The following is a 21,326-nucleotide window of genomic DNA, read 5'->3' as shown; positions in this document are numbered from 1 at the left end:
TTAAGAAAATACAAGTTATTCGAATACAATCATTAATAAAAGAAATAAATTATTTTACAATTGTAAACATGTGTCAATAATTGAAAAATGTAGAAACACGAAATACAAATGGTAACTTGAATGAATTTTGAAAAGTAAGATTTTCAATGCAAGCAACACGAGCATGAGAGCCCTCAACAAGAATGATATTAGTATACTCGAAGGTGAAGTATATGAGAATAGTAACATGAAATTAAATGTCATATGATCGGTAATACCTAAGTCAAGAACCAAAACATTCTTAGGAGTATTACTATAAACAAGATAACTATTGAGAATATGATGAAAAATAACCAAAATATAAATCATTTGTGACAAAAATACCTCAAAAACAAAGTACGTGAGAATTCGATTTTGACCACACACACGGAAAGAGGAGGGACCATTGAGAAAAATGACGTCTAAATTGCTGAAAAATAGAGGCCAAGACAGTGGCGCATGTGACAAATACTTTTCTTGGTGTTTGAGGGACTGACCGATCTAGAGGTGACAATTACAATGATATGATCGTTGGCGGAAAAAACCCTCTATGTGTTGGGTTCAAGTGTGAGTGGTAAGTCTCACATCACCTATAAATGGGTAGAATATATGATTTATAAAAAATGTATTCATATATTTGAGACCTTAAGGTTTTGGATAGAGATGTGACATCCCACTCTCTTGTGATCTTGGATCATCGAACTCATTGCAACTCCCACCTTCATGGAATTCCCCTAACAGGTGGTATCAAAGTATTCGTTCGGCTTGGTGGGGAAAAAGTTGATAAATCGCATGTTGAACACTATTATAGGATGTCAAGTGTGAGTGGTTAAGTCTCATAGCGCCTATAATTGTGTAGAATGTTGAATTTATAAGAGAATTGACCCATATAGCTAATGGCTTAAGATTTTAGGTGGAGTTATGTCGTCTCATTTCTTGTAGTCCTAGAGCATTAGACCCATTATTGTTTCTTTCTTCCTCACACTCCCTAACAAGTGGTATCAGAACTTCAATTTGATCCGAAGTTATGAGTTCTTAGTATGCTATGTGTTTGGAGCTTTGTCTAATCTTCCACACGAGAAAAGAAGGGCAATGTTATTGAGCCGCAATTAGGAGTTTTGCAGTGTAGTTTGACCTAGAGAAAATAGATGTAAGAATCATTTTTTACATGTAAAAAATTAAAACAAAAGTTGTGTTGGTAATATAGAATTATCCAAGGTGTTGGTTAAAATATAAGTGTTGATTAACATTGAAGCAAAACGTCCTATGAGATTATGTCGTTTGTTGCAGAACTTCATGCCAACATGAAAGTTCCATCATAAGCTTTTTAGTCTAATTTGTTTACATGTGAAAATTCTGAGAGTGGTTTAACTTCAAGTAAAAAAAATCATTTTAATAGAGTGTGATAATTCTCTTTGAACTATGATTATCGGTGATGACACTATAAAATTCTTGGAGTTATTTAACTTCAAGTGAAACATATTTAATATGATGGAATATGATAGTTATATTTGAACTATGATTTTCGGTGAATACAATATGAAAATCCATGGAACAATATAGCTTCATGTTCCTATATATACTATTTATGGTGGAGTATGATAGTTCTTCTGAACTATGATTGTTTCATATATATACTATTTATGGTGGAATATGATAGTTCTTCTGAACTATGATGCATCATTTTCAATAAATGCGGATATTGTTGGTGTTGGTTGAAAATATACATGTTGAAGAAGTTTCACAATGCCTAATACTAATGGGGAACTGGGAGGCCAAGACTATATAATGAACTATAGTTATTTGTTTTAAAATGTACCAGTCAAAATCACTTTAAGTTTGTATTTGAGTTTTTTTTATTATATACTCTTGTGTTAGAGTGTTGTAAGATAAAATTAAATACTTGTTTTTGGAGGATATGAGTGCACTAGAGCGACCGTGAGGTGGTTGAGATATCTTATGTCTTTCAATAATTTTTATATAGTCTTATTCTCAAGTTGTCATTTGACAAAGACCATGTTTTTTTCTCCTGTTTTAGGGTTTCCACGTTATTTCTTCTATAGTGATTGTGTTATTCTCTAATCATCATTTGAAGTTTCCGCACAATGTCCCTACGTTGTGATTGTGTTAGATGTTATTATGGGATGTGAAAACTGACATGAGATTGTTGGATTCAAGTGTGAGTGATTAAATCTCACATCTCCTATGAATGAGTAGAATGTTGAATTTATAAGACAGATGATACATATGCCTAATACCTTAAAATTTTGGATGAAGATACTGATATAATAATTTAGTATTTATATTTAATATTTACAATGATCATAAGTCAAAGAATTGCCATACTCCATCAGATGATGGTCAAAGACATCAGATTCAAATTGATTTTGGCTGTCTGCTAATCAGAAATGGACATCGGTTGGGTTGGATCGGTTTTCGGGCCCAAATTCCCAATCCGACCTAACCATCGGTTGGAAAAAACATAACCAAAACCGACCGGTTTGCAATTCGGTTATTTTCGGTTTCGATTTTGTTCGGTTCGGTTTCATAATGCGGTTTATTCGGTTTTAAAAATAATTGAGCTCATTCCAAAATAAACCCAACACAAGTGGATTTTATCTAGGATTTAAATAGCACAATTTTATACTAGTCTTTAAACTTTTAGTTTACTTATGAACAAAAAAATAAAACAATATATCTTAAAACTTATGAAATTGCTGCATTTTTCGGAAATGGATTGAACAATCATTGTTAACATTTGTATTCTAAATTTCTACTCATATTATATCTATCTTGCTGACATGGATACAGGGTCGTTCAATGTAACAAATGTCTTTGAGTTCCATAATGGACGGTGGTATATGGTTCATCATCACAGTTCTGTGATGAATGGGGATGTAGAGCAACAAATTATGCATGGATAGTAATAGTAAGAGAGATGATATGTTATTATGTCTGATACTGGTCTCAGAAAAGGTTTATTTGCAGAAGCAAGATGCTTGAAATTATTTTCGTAATTGGAAGTTTTGTTTTGAGCTTTGAATCTTTTGTTTTCATACTGTATATAATACAGGAAATTGCAATGGGGCCAAAAAAGTGTGAAAAATAGATTAAGTGGATTAAAGTAAATACAAAAGATCGATGGAAAAGATTACATGTGAAACAACGTCCAATACATCGGTGAGACTTGTGAAAAACCAAGGTTGTGCAGTTGCAGGAGTTACTAATTCAAAAGTATAGTCCAATTTTGGCGTGCATTTTAGTTCTCTAGCAGTGTGTGCATTTTTCAATATTGTAAGAGACAAGTCCATTCCGGCAATGCAATATCCAATCAACCTTCAATGCAATATCCAATCAACCTTACCTATAGATGATCATCAATCAACAATTGTATATATAAGAGCTAGTGCATAACAATTTCTATAACAAAAGATAAAATCAAATCAAATTCTTTTCATAAGCTATTACCAAGTTCAAGTGATGAACACGCGTTAACACCTTAAGCTCGGCAAAAAATTCTTTTGATGCTTTCATGTCCATCTTCTTTATTGCAGCTTTCTGTGTAATTAGATAGAACTTCAGCATTATCATATTCAACATTAGTTAGCATGAGAAAAACAAAAACCAAAACAGACACAATACATATCAGCAGCATTAAACCAGAGGCCATGCTTGTTTTCACTTCATGAGCATATTCAGCACAAGCTAGACCAAGGAATGTTAAAGGGAATGAGTAGATCCACCATGTAATGTTTAACCTTTTTATAGTTTTCTTGAACAGTCCTGGCCTGCAAATAATGTACCATTCCTAGTGAAAACATTGAAATCGCAAACTCGCTCCAACCGATTTCTGTCGCAACTTGAGCCGCCACCAAGTTTCCTATAACAGAAACAAGGTTAACAGGGTTTGCTACCACTGATAGAAACCTCTTTTCAGTAGGTAAACTTTGAGAACAATGGTCTTGTACTCACCAAAAACAAACATGGTAGCTCTGAATCCACCTTTCTTTCTCTTCCATTCAGCAAGAAGCTTGAGCTATTCAGTCTCCTCTTGATATGCCTGCAAAATAAAAAAATTTGAATCTCATCAACATTATGCATAAAAAAAGTATATAGAAAAATGGTTGAGTAAGAGTTCATTCAAATCCAAAACAGGAAAAAAAATTGAATTGTATTATTGATGATTAAGGGTACAGATTAATGATGCTTAACCAATCAATTATCATAATCATAATCAAACCTAACATATAGTATAGTATACCCCACTCTGTCTTTATTCCACAGCTTAAGCATTAGTACTGTAAGGTGAAATGTCTTGGGCTTAATGAATATAGATTTGTTAATCCCCAAGTCTGTAAGAGTGAAAAAAACCAGTCATATTTCAGATAAAAAAATAGCACATAAGCGAATGAGATTAAAACAGAAGCATACCAAAAAAATGTAACATTTCGAACACTGAATTGTTATGAAACTAGCAGCAGTGGCTGCCCAAAAAGTCTGCCCAAAAAGTTTCTAAGTCATGATTCTCATAACAACAGCAATATGAAATAACAACAATCTGAAATAAATAAACATGATTCTCATAAATAACAACAATCTGAAATAAATAAACATAACAAATGATCCATGAACATTATGCAGAGGCATTACCTTCCTGATGACCAGCAAACGCAGTAGCTACTGAAACGGTTCCATCCTTAGTTTCAAAAAATGACTCCAAAAAAGAAAGGCTTGTCTTATTGAATCACAAAGTGACTCCAAAATATTCAAAAATTCACAGCTGCAAATCAAATCAAATCAGTATAGTTAAACCAATGTAAGACATAAAACAAAACTATATTTTTCATACCTAGGCGAGAATTAAATAGGCCCAGCCTGTGTAGGAGCAGCTGCTCCACCAGTAGCTACTTGAAACTCTACAAGTTGTTTAAACATACGTTAAACATATAGCAAGAGGCTTAATTTTAACAAATATTTAAAATAATGTTAAAAGAGACAAAGTTTTCATTAATAACGTACCTGAAACAATTGATTCACTAATCTCATATTCTTCAGTCATATTAAGGACATTTAGATCATTGTCAGAAGGCTTCAACCAGTTTTGAGTACATATAAGCGCTTCGACCATATCTGGACTCAAAGAGCTCCTATAGATATCTAAAATCCTCCCCCCCCCCCCCCCGGTGCTAAAAGCACTTTCTGAGGCTACACTAGAAACAGGTGTTGCCAACACATCCCGAACCAAGGTTGCTAATATAGGATAACGGGTGCAATTTTCCTTCCACCAATTAAGAATACTAAAATTTTCCCCCTCCCCGCAACAAGGGTCACCTAAGTACTTCTCTAGTTCATTTTCATTTTCAATTGTGTCTTTTTCCTTCAGATGTTTCTTAAAAGCATTAGCCCTTGTAAAAGGTGATGGTTCTTTTGGTTGGGAAGATGCTTCTCCAAGGGAAGTGCTCCCTGGTGCACTTAAAGGACTAGCCCCAACATTCTCATCATGATCAGATTTATGCCAATTATATAGTTTAAACAAACTAGTTTTGACACATTCAATATTTTTCTTGGCAAGGTCACTAGAATGCCCATACATATCATTAAAAGATCATTCAATATAGTTAAACTTAAACCTAGGATCAAAGATCACTCCATAGTAAAGAAAATGATTCACTTTTCCCACATCCCCCCAATACTTATCATATTTAACCTTCATATGTGAAATCATTGGAGCCACATAAGAATTCAAGTTAAATGAAGCTTCTTGAAGCTCACACAAAATTGAAGACAAGTTATGAAAAGCTAAATGCAAGGACACTTCTTGCGAAGTTGAAAACACTTTGGTTGCCTCATAGAAGGTTTGTAAGAAAACCACAAAAGCCCTAACTTTTTTCCAATCCTGAGAACCGGGTGGACCGGTAAGGAGGTCAAAATATTCGATGTATCCAGGATCCTCATCAATCATATTGTCAAATGCAGCTTCAAACTTTTCAGCAGCATCCAACATTAGGTAAGTGGAATTCCACCTTGTAGAAACATCAAGACAAAGTTTTTTTTTACAAGTTATGCCCGCAAGTTCAACACACTCCTTAAACTTCATAGCTCTTTGTGGAGAAGACCTTACAAACCTAACAGCAGTGCGAACTGATTCAATAGACCCTTCATGTTCTTTTTCACCATCTCTCACTACCAAGTTCAAGACATGGGCAGCACACCTCATATGCAAATAATCACCTACACCCAGTAAAGCATTCTTGCTCTTAAGTCTTCTATCCAAATAACTCACAGGCACATCATTTGTTGTTGCGTTATCCAGGGTAATTGTAGACACTTTCCTAAGCCCCCATTCCCTCAAAACGTCCTCGACTTTCATGCCAATGGTATCACCTTTGTGATTTGGAACTAAAGAGAAACTAATAATTTTTTTTGGTACTTCCAAGCAGTGTCAATGAAGTGTGCAGTGGTGGCCATATAACTAAGGTTTTGTATCGAAGTCCAACAGTCTGTGGTTAGTGCAACCCTAGTACAATCAGATTTAAAAAAGGCTTTAAGACGTGACTTTTCAGCTAGGTAAAGCTGAAAACAATCCCTAGCAACGGTCCTCCTAGTAGGGATAGCCATTTGGGGTTGCAATTGTTTACACATTTGCTTAAAACCAACACCCTCAACCACTCTAAAGGAATGTTCATCAAGGATAACAAAGGTATTAATGGCCTTCCTACAGGCTGCAGCATTAAACCTTTGACTAGTTGGAACTAAAAACCCACCCTCGCCGCTTACAAGGTTTGTCTGATTGGGGTCTTTCAACAAAAGGGCAGGGTTTTTGTAACACACTTTCGAGTGAGCTAGCATGTTAGAAGTACCATGTGTTTTAGGGTCACATCGGTACCTTTTATGACAGTGTTTACACGCGGCTATAGGTTCAGGCTCATCCGGTAAAATGTTAAACTCTTCCCAAACCGTAGAAGTTTTTCTACTACCACTAGCATTAAGTTTCCTTTTTCGAAGTGGAGGGAGTGCAGTACCAGCAGCTGCTCCTATAATTCATACATTTAAAAATGACAGCATAACATGTATCACTTATTAAACAAACACTCAGTATAAAAATGACAGGTGATGGCATTACCTTGACTCACTCCTTGATCTACAACTCCGCTAGGAACTCCAACTCCTTGCAAGCTAGGAACTCCAACTCCTTGCAAGCTACTTTTGCCGCGCTCCATTGGCGGCAGGACTCATCCAATTACCTTTAGAATATTGTTCCTCGTTACAATAACAGCACATTGTGTTACCAGATATCCATTAGAAACAACCAAGATTGAAATCACTCTTGACCATGCCTCATAATTATTAAAATTTTCATTTCTTTTTTGATTTTTATCGAATATTCAAGACTTTGTAAACAAACTTGGTTGTTAGTCTACATCTTTTCTGTGTTAAAGCAAATTTCAAATTAAATAACACGACTTCCAAAACAAACTACAGTTGGACAGATCTATTGTGTAAAGCAAATTTCAAATTAAAAGATGTACATATAAACATATGTTAGGCCTGATTTGCACATACTTTCACCCTATAAACCAAATATGATGACAGAAACAGCATATAAATTACTAGATAACGTAATCAAAAAGACTGATGAGGTTCAGACATTGACAAAAAAAACATTTCAATATGCAGCTAAGGTAAAAATTTAAGTATATCATCTATATTTATATATCTATACAAATAGATGAAATGAGAAAAGAGAATAATAAACTTTACATGAACTAACAAAGTTTTCAACATTGGGGGAAGTAAGAATTCTCTAACGGAGAAGATATAAAAATTGAATTCCTCAATTCAAATTTATAATTAAAAGGTTTAAATCCTAGGATTAAAAGCAACAACTATTAAAATGAAGTGTGACTTATGATCCAACACCTAAGCATCGTAATATCTTGATATGTCCAACCATTCTCATAATATTCAAACAAGCCATAATAATCAGTATAAAAGCTATTCAAAACAAAACCAGAACTAATGTGAACCATACCACAAAACTCAAACCATCAAGTATAGCTTAGCTTACTCAAAACTAATAATGCCACACAACCCAAACAACTGAACAATGAAATAGTTTTATAATCATATTGAAATATCAAGAAAGTACAAAATAAATAGAAAATAAAACAGAAACAATGAGGCTGCAAAAACAGTAGTTCAAAAATACTTGCCCCAATCACAAATAACTAATTCTAAAAACAAATATTCCTCTATAACAACTTAAACTTATTTCTGTCAGATGCAAGACTAGCATGATAAAGAGCCTATTTGTTAATGCTTGAAAAAAGTGATTTCAAACTTGTGTAAGAAAATGATTATTTCTTCATAGCAGTAACTAATGATTCTTCATAGCAGTAGTTATAGCTTTAAAAATCACTTTTTAAAAATCACTTTTTATTTGAACAGCTAGTTATTAGTAGCTATAGATAACATGAAGTTTATAACGGCCAAGAGTAAAACCTCAGGCTTCTTATTCCGGAAGTTGTCGGCGAGCTGAGTAGGAACAATATTTACCGACAACACCTTCACAAAATCAATCTGAAGAAGCAGTTTTAGAATCGGAGTTAAAACAAAACAAAGTCAAACCCATCAGAAATAGTTCAACCAAACTTAACATTTCAACCATAGTCAGAGAGAAAGAGAGGGAAAGAGAGAAAGAAAGATAAGGAGTAACTTACATCGGTGGTGATTTGTGGTTGAATAATGGACGGCGACGGTTCTTCGTTAAACGATGAAACCACGAACTAGCATCAACCGAAAAATTGGAAGGTAGAAAGAGTTAGTTCTTAAACGATGAAACCACGAACTGGAAATTGAAAGGATGAACCCTAGAATCAACCGATTACCTGAGAGAATGATGAACCCTACCGGAGTAACATTGCTGTTTGTGCGTATGAATCTCACGAAGAAGTGGAACTAATGAATTGAGATTTGAGACTGAGAGAGAGTCTTGGTTTTGGTTGGGCCGGCCGGTTGATTTAGGAATTTATGGTCTATAACATAATTTCTACTGAACCGGTCGGTTTAGGATATCATCGGGTCCATAAATTCAAACCTAAACCGACCGGTTTAACCCATGTGAACCCAAGATTATTCAAACCGTCAAACCGAAAAACCGACTCACCCGAACCGGTGTCTAAGGGGCCACATGGTTTGGTCGGTTTGGGCTGGATTTCTTTATTCTGTCCAGCGCTAAGAAATACCATATAGAATAGTTTAGAAGATCACTTCAAAGATCTAACTAAACCATGTTCCACTAGGACTAATATTGTTGCTATCTACTATCTATTACAATATCAGATTCTATATGAAATAAATATATCCGTACCCTATCCCTGGTTTAAATTTCTCAATATTATTTTCTACTGCACACACATTAAATGCACAAAGCCAGCTTGAGACTAGCTTACACAAGTTACAGTTCTTACACATCGCCGTATGAATCAATAAATAATGCCTCACTCTCCTCAAATAGCTTCACACTCAGACAAATATCATACAAACTTTATTTCTCTACATTTATATCCTTCCCTTTTTTATGTCATCCTCACTTTGAGACCTTCCAAGTGTCCTCCAGAGTCTTTTCAAGTATGCTACAAAACAAATCAACAATAATGTGATTGTTCTAAAGCTCTCAAGCTTTAAAACCATTTTCTTTTTTTATAACATATTTATTACTTTCTTTGTTGCTGCATTTTGGAGACAAAATATGGGAAGGACACCTTGTTGTGACAAGATGGGGTTGAAGAAAGGTCCTTGGACTAGTGAAGAAGATGAAGTTCTTGTTAGTTATATCAAGAAAAATGGTGGCCATGGAAGCTGGCGTTCTCTCCCTAAGTTAGCAGGTTTTGTATAGCTTATGACAAACCCTTATGTTAAGATATTTCTGAATCTACTTTTCATTCACATGAAGCATGAATATCTTTCTTAAATATGCTTTTTTCTCTTTGATTTTGTGTATTTGAAGTGAGTTTTCTCTTTTGATTTTGTTAAATAAATGTGTTTGATTGATTTTTTGTGACCCTTTATTGGTTTGTACTTTTTACCTAACAAGTTGTTATTAGGATAATAGTACTGAGAAGAGAAAGTTCCAATCTTTTTGGCTGTGTTTGTTTGTTTGTATTCAACATTCATGATGTTTTGCTGCTTTTGTAACACATGCTACTTTCCATGGTTTTAAATTGTTAGTTATTTTCTTATACATTATAACTTTAATAAGTTTAGTTATAATGTATTTGACCACGATTTTCTACGATATCAAAGATTGCGACTACAACTGTGATATAGAATTTATATAACTTGTCTTTTCGCTCGATTTAGGCCTTCTTCGTTGTGGTAAGAGTTGCAGGCTAAGATGGACGAACTACCTGAGACCTGATATTAAACGTGGTCCCTTTAAACCCGAGGAAGAAAAACTAGTCATACAGCTTCACGCGATCCTTGGAAATAGGTATTTATTGAGTTCTCTTTAGACTTCGCTTCAGCAGATAAGTGTTTATCACTGTATTACTGATGTTTACGTGTTAGTGTTACTGTCGTGTCTTACTGATGTTTACGTGTTAGTGTTACTGTCGTGTCTTACTGGTGTTTACGTGTCAGTGTTACTGTCGTGTCTGGTGTTGTGTATGGATTCATGGTTCTTAGCATCCAACGGTTATTTTTAAATTTCTCTATTATTTTCTGCCTAGTACCTCATATTGAAGGCATGCCCTTGTCTATTGCGTGCTAGTGTCATAGAAGACACTGACACGGTACTGATGTCTATGTATTAATGTCAGTGTCGTGTTTGATGTCTATGTTATATTTTAATAGTGTTTCATATCCTCCAACTAATATTTTCAAATTTCATTGCATTAATATCTTATTTTAATAACTTTCATGTCGATTTTCTCGGTGATATTTTAAGATTTTCGATTAAATGAAACAATTTCATAGGTGGGCTGCCATAGCTTCTCAGTTACCAGGAAGAACAGACAACGAGATCAAGAATTTATGGAACACGCACTTAAAGAAACGTCTCATAAGCAAGGGAATTGATCCACAAACTCATGAACCAGTATCCTCATCACACTACTATCCAATTTCCAAATCAAATTCGTCTATCGCGACACGCCACATGGCTCAATGGGAAAGCGCGAGACTTGAGGCAGAAGCAAGGCTCTCAAAGGACTCACCGTTATTCAATAACAGCAACACTCCTTTAGCAAGCAACAAGTCTGATTCTGACTATTTCCTTAAGATATGGAACTCTGATGTTGGACAATCTTTTCGGGTGGTTCGTAAATCAGACGAAGACGACGACGATGACAAAACTAGGTGCATAAGCTCAATGTCTCAAGAAGGGTCATCTTGTAATAACAACAAATGTGGTTCTGTTTCTGCTGCTGCAACTACTACAGCAACAGATTTGGCTTCATCCACTCCTGCAAGCAATGTGAAGGAAGATTTTGAATGGAGAAACTACAAATTATTTGATCATGTAAGATGTGATGATTCATCAAGCTCTAATGATCTTGAAGACTCTTCTGATACTGCATTGCAGCTTTTGTTGGATTTTCCTTCTAACAATGACATGAGCTTCTTAGAATGAAGCTTACTTTAGAACTCTTTTATAAGATGATGCTTTGGCTAATTTTGTAGACACCAAGTAGTTTTTTCTATGTAAGCAAGCCATTGAAGAAGTATGAGAAGATTGATTATGTAGTAATTTGGTTAGATGAATATGATGATAGATATATTTTGTCTAACACTAATGACATTGTGGAATTTTAGGTTGTTAGGTTTGTGTCTCACAATTATGTACCATGTCTACTAGTATACTCTATATTTGATGGGACAGAAGAATTTATTGGATGCACATGGGTATGTATTGAATAATGGAGAAGCATTGAACCAGATAGAAATTATAAACTCAAATATGTTGGGTCATAATTATGAGAGAGGAGCCATTTCATGACATATTTGTCTAGTACTCACACATGTGATTTGGACATTATGTTTTATTGAAATTCTTTACACATTGGTTATATGGAGGTATTTACTAAACATTTCTTTTTCATTCAATATAAAACTTTGACAAGTTATTTTTCTACTCCTTAAATCTTTAAATTCCGTTTTGATAAAAATTGTCATTTGAATTTGAAAATCTTGAGCATGTTTCTTAAAAACATCAATTAATCAATTAAGTATAAACAAGATCATAAATCATACAAATTATATATTTCTTCATTAGGGTTAACTATGAAAGTTGCAATTTCATTAGAAGATGTATTGGAATAAATCAACCTTGAACGCATATTAAGAATAGATTTGAACAAGGTAGCATCTAAGTTGATCGGTTCTTAGATACTATACTAATCAAATTTAGATAACATGGTTCTCATATCATTGTCGTTTTAAAGTTGCATGTTGGTGAAACAAACACATCCATCATCAAAGATTGATAGACAATGATACTCAACACTTACCATCTTTCTTGTATCACGGTGGTTGAGACGAGGATTAAGTTGATCAAGTTGGTCATTCAAATAAGATAATGTACCATCATCATTGATCCAAAAAAATGGGAGAAGAAATCCTTTTGTGATAGTAACTAAAAAACAGCTAGATTAGAGTTCATTCTAATTGGATATGAGTAGAGATAATATTTTTTTTTATGTGAGCTGCAAATGCAAATGAACAAAAATAAAATAATTTTATATAAGTTCTTATGCACTTTAGTCCACATAAAGTGCCAACTCAAACTAGACCATACACAAAAAGTGATGGTGCAATTCAGACCACATAATAGAAATCAATGGCTTGACAACTTTCAAAATATAGAATCTAAATCATGCGAAAATTCCCTCATCATGGATTCAGATTATAAAATCCAGATTGAAATGAAACCTCTCATTATGGATTTAGATTATAGAATCTAAAGTTAAATGACACATCTCATTACATATGGAATATAAGAGTTGACTCATACAATCCATAACAACGAATGCATATTTTTTCAATAACCATACCATAAGGACTCCATAATTGTCGTACTCAACTTGGAGAACCCTTAAGACATGCAACTATTTTGGAATTTTTTCATGAAGTATGTGAGTCAGAACAAAGCATACTGAAAAGAATCATGTTGATCGTAGAAATCAGTGTCAATGCTTAAGATTCATATGAAATACCGTAAAACAAATATTTGAAGGAGTCACAAAATTAGAGGATGAAGCCATATGAGATCAATTGAAATATATTATAAAGTAAATAATTGACTGAACAAGCTCGATTAATCAATGTTTTATGACTAGTTAGAACATATGGGTTAAAGGCAACCAAACGTCTAACTTGACCACAACCTCAAATAAGGGAGCATAATATGCCGACTATAGGAAAGAAAAAGAATATGAGAGAAGCTACAACAACGACTCAAGATACAAATTAAGCTATATAAGTTGTGCGGGGAGATAAAGAAAGTAGTCGATTGCCAATAATATAAGATATAGTAGGGTCATAAAACCAAGCTTGTCTGCAGATATGTGAGGATTGAACGCTAGAAATTAGAAAAGTTATACAACCATTAGAAATGTTAGAGTAGTTAAAGTAAATGTAAGGAATCCTTTGAGCAAAAATAATAATAATCTGGTTGTAGACTAAGAATCTTCAGCGGTTAGCCTAGATTGAACTAAGTAAGTCGTCAATAGTTCGACTTAATTTATATAATATCTTTTCACTTGAGAATAGAGTAACGAGTCAAGCTATCGAAAATTAATTGGAAAAAAAGGCAAGTTTTCTTTGAGGATTATTCTTCACACCAAATGACATATTAAGGTGATTATTCTTCACACCAAACATAAAATTTTCACAGGATAATCTAGAACCAAGATGAAGTTTTGAGTTGGCTTTCCTCCGAACCAAACCAAGGTTTTACATGGATTGACCACAAACCAAACCAAGATTTTTACCGAGTTAATCTAGAACCTACTGAGATTTTACACAGGTTAAACTCAAAGACCGAGTGAGATTTTATACCAGGATGATCTCGAAACGATTATAACTTTTAACTGGTCTGAGCTCAAGAATCATTGTGAATATGTTTCTCTGATTAATCTTCACGAACCCAAAAGGAAAGATTTTATTCAACGACGGAGCTCACGAATCAAATAGTTACTTATACTAATCCTCCAAAGATCTTTTATAGTAGTTTAGATCCAAACCATAATGACTACTTCCAAAGGAAGAATGATTCACTCATGCGGAAAAAGAACTCTTTGTGAATTTACAATAATGACATTACTCAGGACAATTTTCTGACTAAACTAAAGAACACTCTCGAAGCACTATGGCTAAAAAATATGTGATAAAGAGAAACAATTTAGAGAGATTGAGAGGGAGAAATTGATATATCTCACATTTTTTGGATGTTAAGAAATTAAGGGGAAACCCTTTTTTATAGGCCAAGAGGTAGTCCATTTTAGGAAACAATCCATGGACAAAAAAAAAGACCTAATCGATTAGCTAATTAATTAGGTACTTGCAATAATTGATTATTGTTGTCCAAGTTAGAAGGTTTTGATAGATATTCGTTACCATTCATTAAAATATTTTCATAATCGATTATAGACTTTTTTTCCCTCATATAATCGATTAGGTATTTGTTCTAATTGATCAGACAAATCAAAAATTTGTCCTAATCAATTTGATAGTTTCCAAATCAACTAGACAGGTTTTAAAAACATTTTTGGTGATTTTATTTGAAAAATATAAGCTTAAAAAATACTTTTTAAGTGTGTGTTTGTTTTAGCCATACTACTTACAAAAACACCATTGTGTCTTTACAATACATTGATTACTCAGACAGACACGATCAAACGAGCTTTCACATTTCCTCTCTTTCACACTCTAAAACTTTAAGTCTTTTTTCCAGATATACCATTCATATTATAAGCACTTCACTTGAATATTATTGTGGATGAAGCTTAATATATTTTCAAGCTAATCATCATCATCAGATAATTGTAGAGATGTTACTAGTGATCATAAACCATACTTCTTTAGCTTGATTCAAAGAAGTAGCTTAGTCAAGCATCTGATGCATCTTTGGTCGCTTGAGATAACTTCACTCTCTACCTAACTACATGCTTTTTACCAGAAGGTGTTGTCATCATCAAAACCATGACATCATTAGAGATAGACATATTTCTTAACAATAAGGCTTGATATTTTCTTGATTATACATGCAAGCATATAGTTCCACAATCTCCCCCTTTTGATGATGAAAACGCATTAATCAGGGAGGTGGTAAAAGAAAAATAGGTGGTTAAAATTAGGAGTTATTAAACTCCCCCTTAAATAAGTAGAGAGTATACTCTACTCCCCTTAATAATATATTTCTCTCTCTTTGTAATAATAAAAAAGGAGGGTAAAGATGCAAGACATCATTTTAAATATGGAATCACATTGTTCACATAGTCAAACATATTAATAATAAAGGAAAAACATTTATTTTAATAATTCAAAACACTAGAATTCAAATTACAAAAAGCAAAAAATTGCGGGAATCAAATATTGTGGGAAACACGGAATTGAAACACACTTAAAGACTAAAAAACACATAAGTGGGGCTACTCATTGCCATAAGTATCATCATTTCTTGAGGTGTTCTTCTTAATGATAGAAACATCCTTTTCCAGATTCTGTATGGCTAGAGAATTCTGTTGGCACATCTCTAGAAGATTGTTTACTCTTGTGTTTTCTGCGACTGGTTATGATATTACTTCGTCTTTATCCATCGATTCCTTTCTTAATTCTCCATAATAGATACCCACCCTCATTCTTCTAAGTAAGGAGTGATTGATCTTTTTGTGAGTTGAATCCATTGTTTTCCCCATATTTTTTACTCCAAAAGAAGCTAGAATTTTGGTGATTAGAGCCTCATATGGAAATCCCGTTATTCGAGTTTATTTATGGTGGTTCATGTGAATAAGCATGCATTCAACCCAATTTGTTTGAACCTGTTGGGTCAGGAGCCATAGAGGAATATCATCTTCCTTAATTACAACATCAAGGTTGAGTTGTCTCGGGAGGAGTATCCTCATAATTAGGTAGTGCACAACACGAATTACCTTCAGATAATCCGCCTTGGCAGGAAGTTTCCTATATTCCATGGGATTCATAGCAAAGAATATGATGACAGTGGAAAGTTTTAATTTTTTAAACTTTATTGGTCCTTCGTAAGTGTAAAATAGCCCGTTGCTTGAAAATGTGTGATGTCACATTCAACTATACAAGTATGTTTAAAGCAGAAAGTGATGGAATAGTAAGGATATCGAACCCACACGGAATGGAAAATAACTTAAGTTGATTTTGTAAAACCATATTTTGTAAATAAGCATGAGAAAGAATAAAATAATGTATGATTCTCACATGTTTAGTTTGGTAGCAAACAAATTCAAAAACAATTTAAAGAAAGTAAATAAGTTCAATAATGGAGAGCATGTTGGGAAATGACCCATTAATATCACTTGTCAGATGTGTGTAAATGATGTGTTATGTCGTAATAGGAAATTCCAAAAAGTGATCTTGTGGTGTATCTCTACATCATCATAAATATATACAATAAAGTACGGGAACAAATCTATAAGCCTCACTTTGAACTTTAATGCATGTCTGCTTTTTATTTCGAATATCCTATATGATTTTAGCTCTTTATCTCTAAAGTAGCTAATCTAGTGAATATCTTTATCCTAGTATTTTCAATCACTTTTATCATGAAATCAACTTGTTGTCGGATCTCTCACAATAACAAGCTTGTACCTTTTCCTAAGTTGATCATTCAAAGAAGTTAATTTATAACAGTTTAACACATGATAAAACTAGGCATTAACAACACATTTTTTTAACACAAATGACTATTTCATAATAACATTACATTGCTCAACATATAAGGTTTTAGCTAATGATGAGCTTAGTACAGACATCAACACTATTTCCTAAGCTAAGCATTCTTAAACACATAATGATAAAAAAATGAAAACCTAAATGTAGCATCTTCGTCTTCTTACAATTGTTAATTACCAAAAGACAACTTCTGTCACACTAGATACTGATAGCATACTCTTGAAATAATGAGAAGAAGAGGATCTCCACCTTGGTCAACTCACTCTTTTTAGTGAATTTCTCTAAGTGTTTCTTTCTCTCAAAATGTTGAACCTTCATTTCATTTCCTCTAGGAGGTTCTTTTATAGTCACATCCAGCTAGGGCTTTGTGTTATCTTGGATCATGGGCTTTGTGTGGTTTCGTGAATTCTAGCCCAAAAGAAACAACATAATTTCCTATAATTCTTCCATTTCGTACTATTACATAATCATGTACATTCAGCATGTGGGGGACAAGGTGTCTTTGAAATTGTCCTTTGTAACAACATACTGTTGTAGTTAGGGATGACAGTGAACCAAACCAACTCCAACATAGTTCGAAACTCGATTCAACAACTAAATTGTTGACTAGGTTCATGAACCAAATGAGCTGAATATGAGCAAAAAATTAAGCTCGTTAACTAAATGAGCTGAACTTGAACTATGTATAGTTCGACTCGTTAGATTCATGAGTCAACTCAATTACATATGAGAATGATTATATTGTCTCTCTAAAAGTAGGTTTAAAGACTTAATCCAAATCTCAACCCTCTATTTTCTTTCAATATAACATTTTTAATTGATCATTTATATTCTCAAGTGAGCAAAAATATTTCTAAAAATAATTATACAAATGAAATCAACATCATATAAAAAAAGAGTATATATAGTGATTAAAGAGTAAACTTCTTTATTTAATAAAATTCTTATATCAAATAAATATATCAAGATTTTTGAGAAAAAGTTAAATTCCAATCGTATATATTTTTTTTTATTTCAATATTTTCCTTTAAAAAATATTAATCTAAAATGTCAAATACATATAAAAAAGACTTTTAAAAAATGACTTTTAGGTTCGTTAAACAAGCGTGTTGAACCTAACGAGTTGAAGCGAGTTGTTCATGAACTTAAAATAGTCGAGTTTGAGCTTAAAAAAAGTTTGCGTTGAGCTCGAATCAAGTTTCGAGGTTAACCAATTCTTATCGAGTTAAGTCGAGCTGAGGCGAGTTCGACTCGACTCGACTTATTTCTAGCCCTAACTTTAGTGGGTGTAATATGCTACAATATTTTATCCTCTAGCACCTTGTTCTTATCCATTTGAGTTTGAACCAAATGCCCTTCATTCTACAGATTGCTGCCACATAAGTCCTACAACAATGAGTGTTCATTTTCTATATCTCCCATTGTATCCTTTGTTACGCCCATCTCTCTTCTTAGAGTTGGATGCTCAAGCGCTACTCATAAATGTCGTGTCAGGCCTTATCAGAACTTAGCTCTACACAACAAACAAATGCGTAAAAACTAACAAAAGAGAGCACCTATTGTGCTCTTTGTAAACTTCCTAAAAAAAGAACTAAAATAGACTAGAGAACAACTAAATTAAAAGGATAAGTTCAAGTTCTAAAGTTTATAATTACTCACAAAGTGAGTTATCACACCCCAAAACTTGAATCATTACAGGTCTTCTGGTGATGCGACGGATAATATCAAAAAATAAAAATTTACTTCCTTCATCTCTTACTTCAACAACTCATTTCTTATTCAACTCGAGATTCAATTAAAGGGACCTCATCCAAAAATTGGCACAACCTAGTCTATTTTCATTTTAGATCTATTAGTGCACGCGCACGTGTGTGTGTGTGTGTGTGTCTCCTGATGCTACATGTCATACCAGAACTCTCCAGTTAAGATAGTCAGCCTAAACCCTAGCTTGGTTATCTTATCATATGCTCAAATAATTCCTTTCTTTTTCGTTTCATAAGGGGGGTTTGAGTATTATGCTTTCAACTTTTAGCTTATTTTGAACTTGAGGTTTCCACATGCCTTACTATAATTGATCATTCTTGCTAGATGCTTCACTTTTTCACTTGACAGAATCTCACTTGTATTAAGTCCAACATGTGACTCAGAGTGAAGGCGTCCACTTGTTCCTTAGTTTCAGGCATAATTATAGGAGATTTATTAAAGATTATGGAAAAATAACTCGACCCTTGACACAATTATTGAAGAAATATGGTGTCCATTGGAATTAAGAAACACATACATCTTTTGAACAGTTGAAGAAAGTGATGACCGAGTTACCCATACTACATGTTCCAGATTTCTTGAAAGTCTTCACCATAGAAACAAATACATCCAATAAAGGGTCAATGGTTGTTTTAATACAAGAAGGTAAACCAGTAGCTTTTCACAGTTAAACATTATATGATAGGGCCAATCCAAATAAGTTTATGAGAGGGAACTAATGTTGATGTCAAAAAATGGAAACATTATTTAATGGGAAGATATTTCATCATTTTAACGGATCAAAAGAGTCTCAAATTTCTCACAGATAAAAGAGTTTTGGGTGAGAAATAATTCAAGTAGACTTCTAAACTAATGGGGCTGGATTTTTAAATTAAGTATAAGCTCGAACATGAAAATAGAGTTGTTGACGCCTTATCGAGAAAAATGACTTATGCAACCCTATCTATGGTTCAAATTGATTACATAGATGTGAGATATTGGATCGAACTCTAGTATGGTCTAAGGGTAGCTTCTTGTTTGACAATCCGACAGGATCATTAGCATGTCGTCGAAGTCTGTTCACATGTTGTAGTTGAAGTATGCTAGGATTGTTAGTATGACAAACTGGGCTTGTTTGTTATGACCAATTGTTTAAGTTAGCTTATTCTCTAAGTTAACTTGTGCAATGGGTCTGTGTGTAAAAGCCCATTAGTTTAGTATGTTAGTTTTCTTATAAATAGCATACTGGTCTCTCATCATTGCATAATGAAAATCCTAATTAGGGTGAGAGAGATTATTTTCTACTCTGTAACACTTGTAATCTTGTTCCCAAGAGAAAGTAAAGAATATCAGTTTATAACCAACTTGTTGTGTTCTTCTTACTTCCTTTTTTTCTAACCTTTTGGATTTTTTCCGATCAAGAAACTGATTATACTTTGTGTCATACGGTGAACTGACTTGGTGTGTTTTGCTTTTTATCGCAATGTCGCGGATAGCAAGAGTCGCCACCGACTTTTCTTTTATCCAATAAGGAAAGGTGGAAAAGAACAGGAAAGACCTCAATAGATTTTGGGTTCGGGAGGTACATTATACAAAGGGAAGGTGTTAGCACCCTTTGTATCCATGGTTATCCATGGGCTCTTAATTGCTGGATCACTTATATTTTTGTCTGAAAAGTGTTCGTGAATTGTTTAAAAAATGTTTCGAGAAGAGAGTTTAACTTTGTAATGATTCTCGTATGAATGTATACAAAGTATTTATCTCGTTTGATTTTGAAAACGGTTTAGAAAAATGTAACTTGGTAATGATTCTAGTATGAATGTATACCAAGTGGTGATTTTCTAGGATTTGCAAAGTGTGAGGGGTGGAAAATGTTTTAGGTTATGATCCAGCAATTGAGAGTTATACCTTCCTAAGGTCGTTATGAACGTTTCCTATCCTTATGGGGGTAAAACTGTCCTTACTATTGAGAAGTAAGTAATTTTACCCTTTGGATGTTTAAGGGTCATCGTAGGGTCATCGATAGGTCATTGAAGGCAACAGTTGTAAGGATACCTTAGCATTCGAAGGGACGATCATCATTTAACCGTAGGCTACACCGAAGGGTCATCGAGGGACAAAATCGTATTTTCGAAGGCAACATCCAAGGGACCATGATTTATTTTATGATGATTTAACCGAAGGGCCGTTGCTAAGTGTATCCCTACATTCGCGGGACATGACCGTTATACCGTAATACCGTAGGGCAAAAGAGAGGTCCAAGATCACATATTTAGAGGCCATGTTTTAAAGTTAATTAGGTAATTAGGGTGAATCTCCACATTAAAATCAATACATTAAAAATAATACATTAAAATTAATACATTAAAATTAATTAAGCAATTTAGGGCAGCTCTTCACAAGGGTATCCCACAAATAAAGTGGAAGACCTAAACAACAATCTTTTCCTGGGGTGTGTGAACCTTTGCAACATTCAGCAAACGGGTTAGAATACCAAATCAGGGTGCAATCGAGGATTACACCGCAAAAGAAATCACAACAGTAATATGATCAGATAAACAATGCCTGGCTATGATAAAACATGAGTGAAAAATCAGAATAGAAAAGTCGGCTACTGTCAGGTTCGCGCCTGCCTCGCC

At 33.9% G+C, this 21,326-nt stretch overlaps 2 protein-coding genes and 2 long non-coding RNA genes across 6 annotated transcripts; 2 read left to right on the top strand and 2 right to left on the bottom strand.

The window, feature by feature from the left end:
* The first annotated feature begins 2,552 nt into the window (after positions 1–2,552).
* On the top strand, positions 2,553–3,387 carry LOC127075936 (uncharacterized). Its single transcript, XR_007786713.1, has 2 exons — positions 2,553–2,994; positions 3,092–3,387. It is a non-coding gene; the product is annotated as an uncharacterized LOC127075936 (long non-coding RNA).
* LOC127075935 (uncharacterized) lies at positions 3,123–5,187 on the bottom strand. Its single transcript, XR_007786712.1, has 9 exons — positions 5,038–5,187; positions 4,868–4,934; positions 4,669–4,798; positions 4,450–4,515; positions 4,280–4,370; positions 3,991–4,078; positions 3,777–3,898; positions 3,487–3,576; positions 3,123–3,382 (listed from the first exon to the last, which is right to left on the bottom strand). It is a non-coding gene; the product is annotated as an uncharacterized LOC127075935 (long non-coding RNA).
* A 16-nt stretch (positions 5,188–5,203) lies between these two features.
* On the bottom strand, positions 5,204–8,959 carry LOC127075934 (zinc finger BED domain-containing protein RICESLEEPER 2). 3 transcript variants are annotated; one of them, XR_007786711.1, is made up of 4 exons: positions 8,907–8,959; positions 8,739–8,804; positions 7,142–8,598; positions 5,204–7,052 (listed from the first exon to the last, which is right to left on the bottom strand). XR_007786711.1 is itself a non-coding variant. In XM_051017456.1 (3 exons), the coding sequence occupies exons 2-3, from the start codon at positions 7,236–7,238 to the stop codon at positions 6,418–6,420; spliced, it is 732 nt and encodes a 243-aa protein (XP_050873413.1). In that variant the 5' UTR covers positions 7,239–8,598; positions 8,739–8,879; the 3' UTR covers positions 5,204–6,417. The 3 variants fall into 3 exon arrangements, 2 of the variants coding, with proteins under 2 accessions (XP_050873413.1, XP_050873412.1); XM_051017456.1 differs by lacking the exon at positions 8,907–8,959 and having other exon boundaries at positions 8,739–8,879; XM_051017455.1 differs by lacking the exon at positions 8,907–8,959 and having other exon boundaries at positions 5,204–8,598; positions 8,739–8,879.
* Positions 8,960–9,434: 475 nt separating this feature from the next.
* On the top strand, positions 9,435–11,976 carry LOC127075933 (transcription factor MYB17). Its single transcript, XM_051017454.1, has 3 exons — positions 9,435–9,905; positions 10,381–10,510; positions 10,996–11,976. Exons 1-3 carry the CDS (start codon positions 9,770–9,772, stop codon positions 11,648–11,650), a joined length of 921 nt encoding a protein of 306 aa, XP_050873411.1. The 5' UTR covers positions 9,435–9,769; the 3' UTR covers positions 11,651–11,976.
* Positions 11,977–21,326: the final 9,350 nt, after the last annotated feature.

This window comes from Lathyrus oleraceus, chromosome 4, assembly GCF_024323335.1.
Source record: "Lathyrus oleraceus cultivar Zhongwan6 chromosome 4, CAAS_Psat_ZW6_1.0, whole genome shotgun sequence".
In the NCBI taxonomy this organism is placed as follows: domain Eukaryota; kingdom Viridiplantae; phylum Streptophyta; class Magnoliopsida; order Fabales; family Fabaceae; genus Lathyrus; species Lathyrus oleraceus.
Note: the sequence above shows the minus strand (reverse complement) of the source record. Positions and strands in the feature narration are given on the sequence as shown.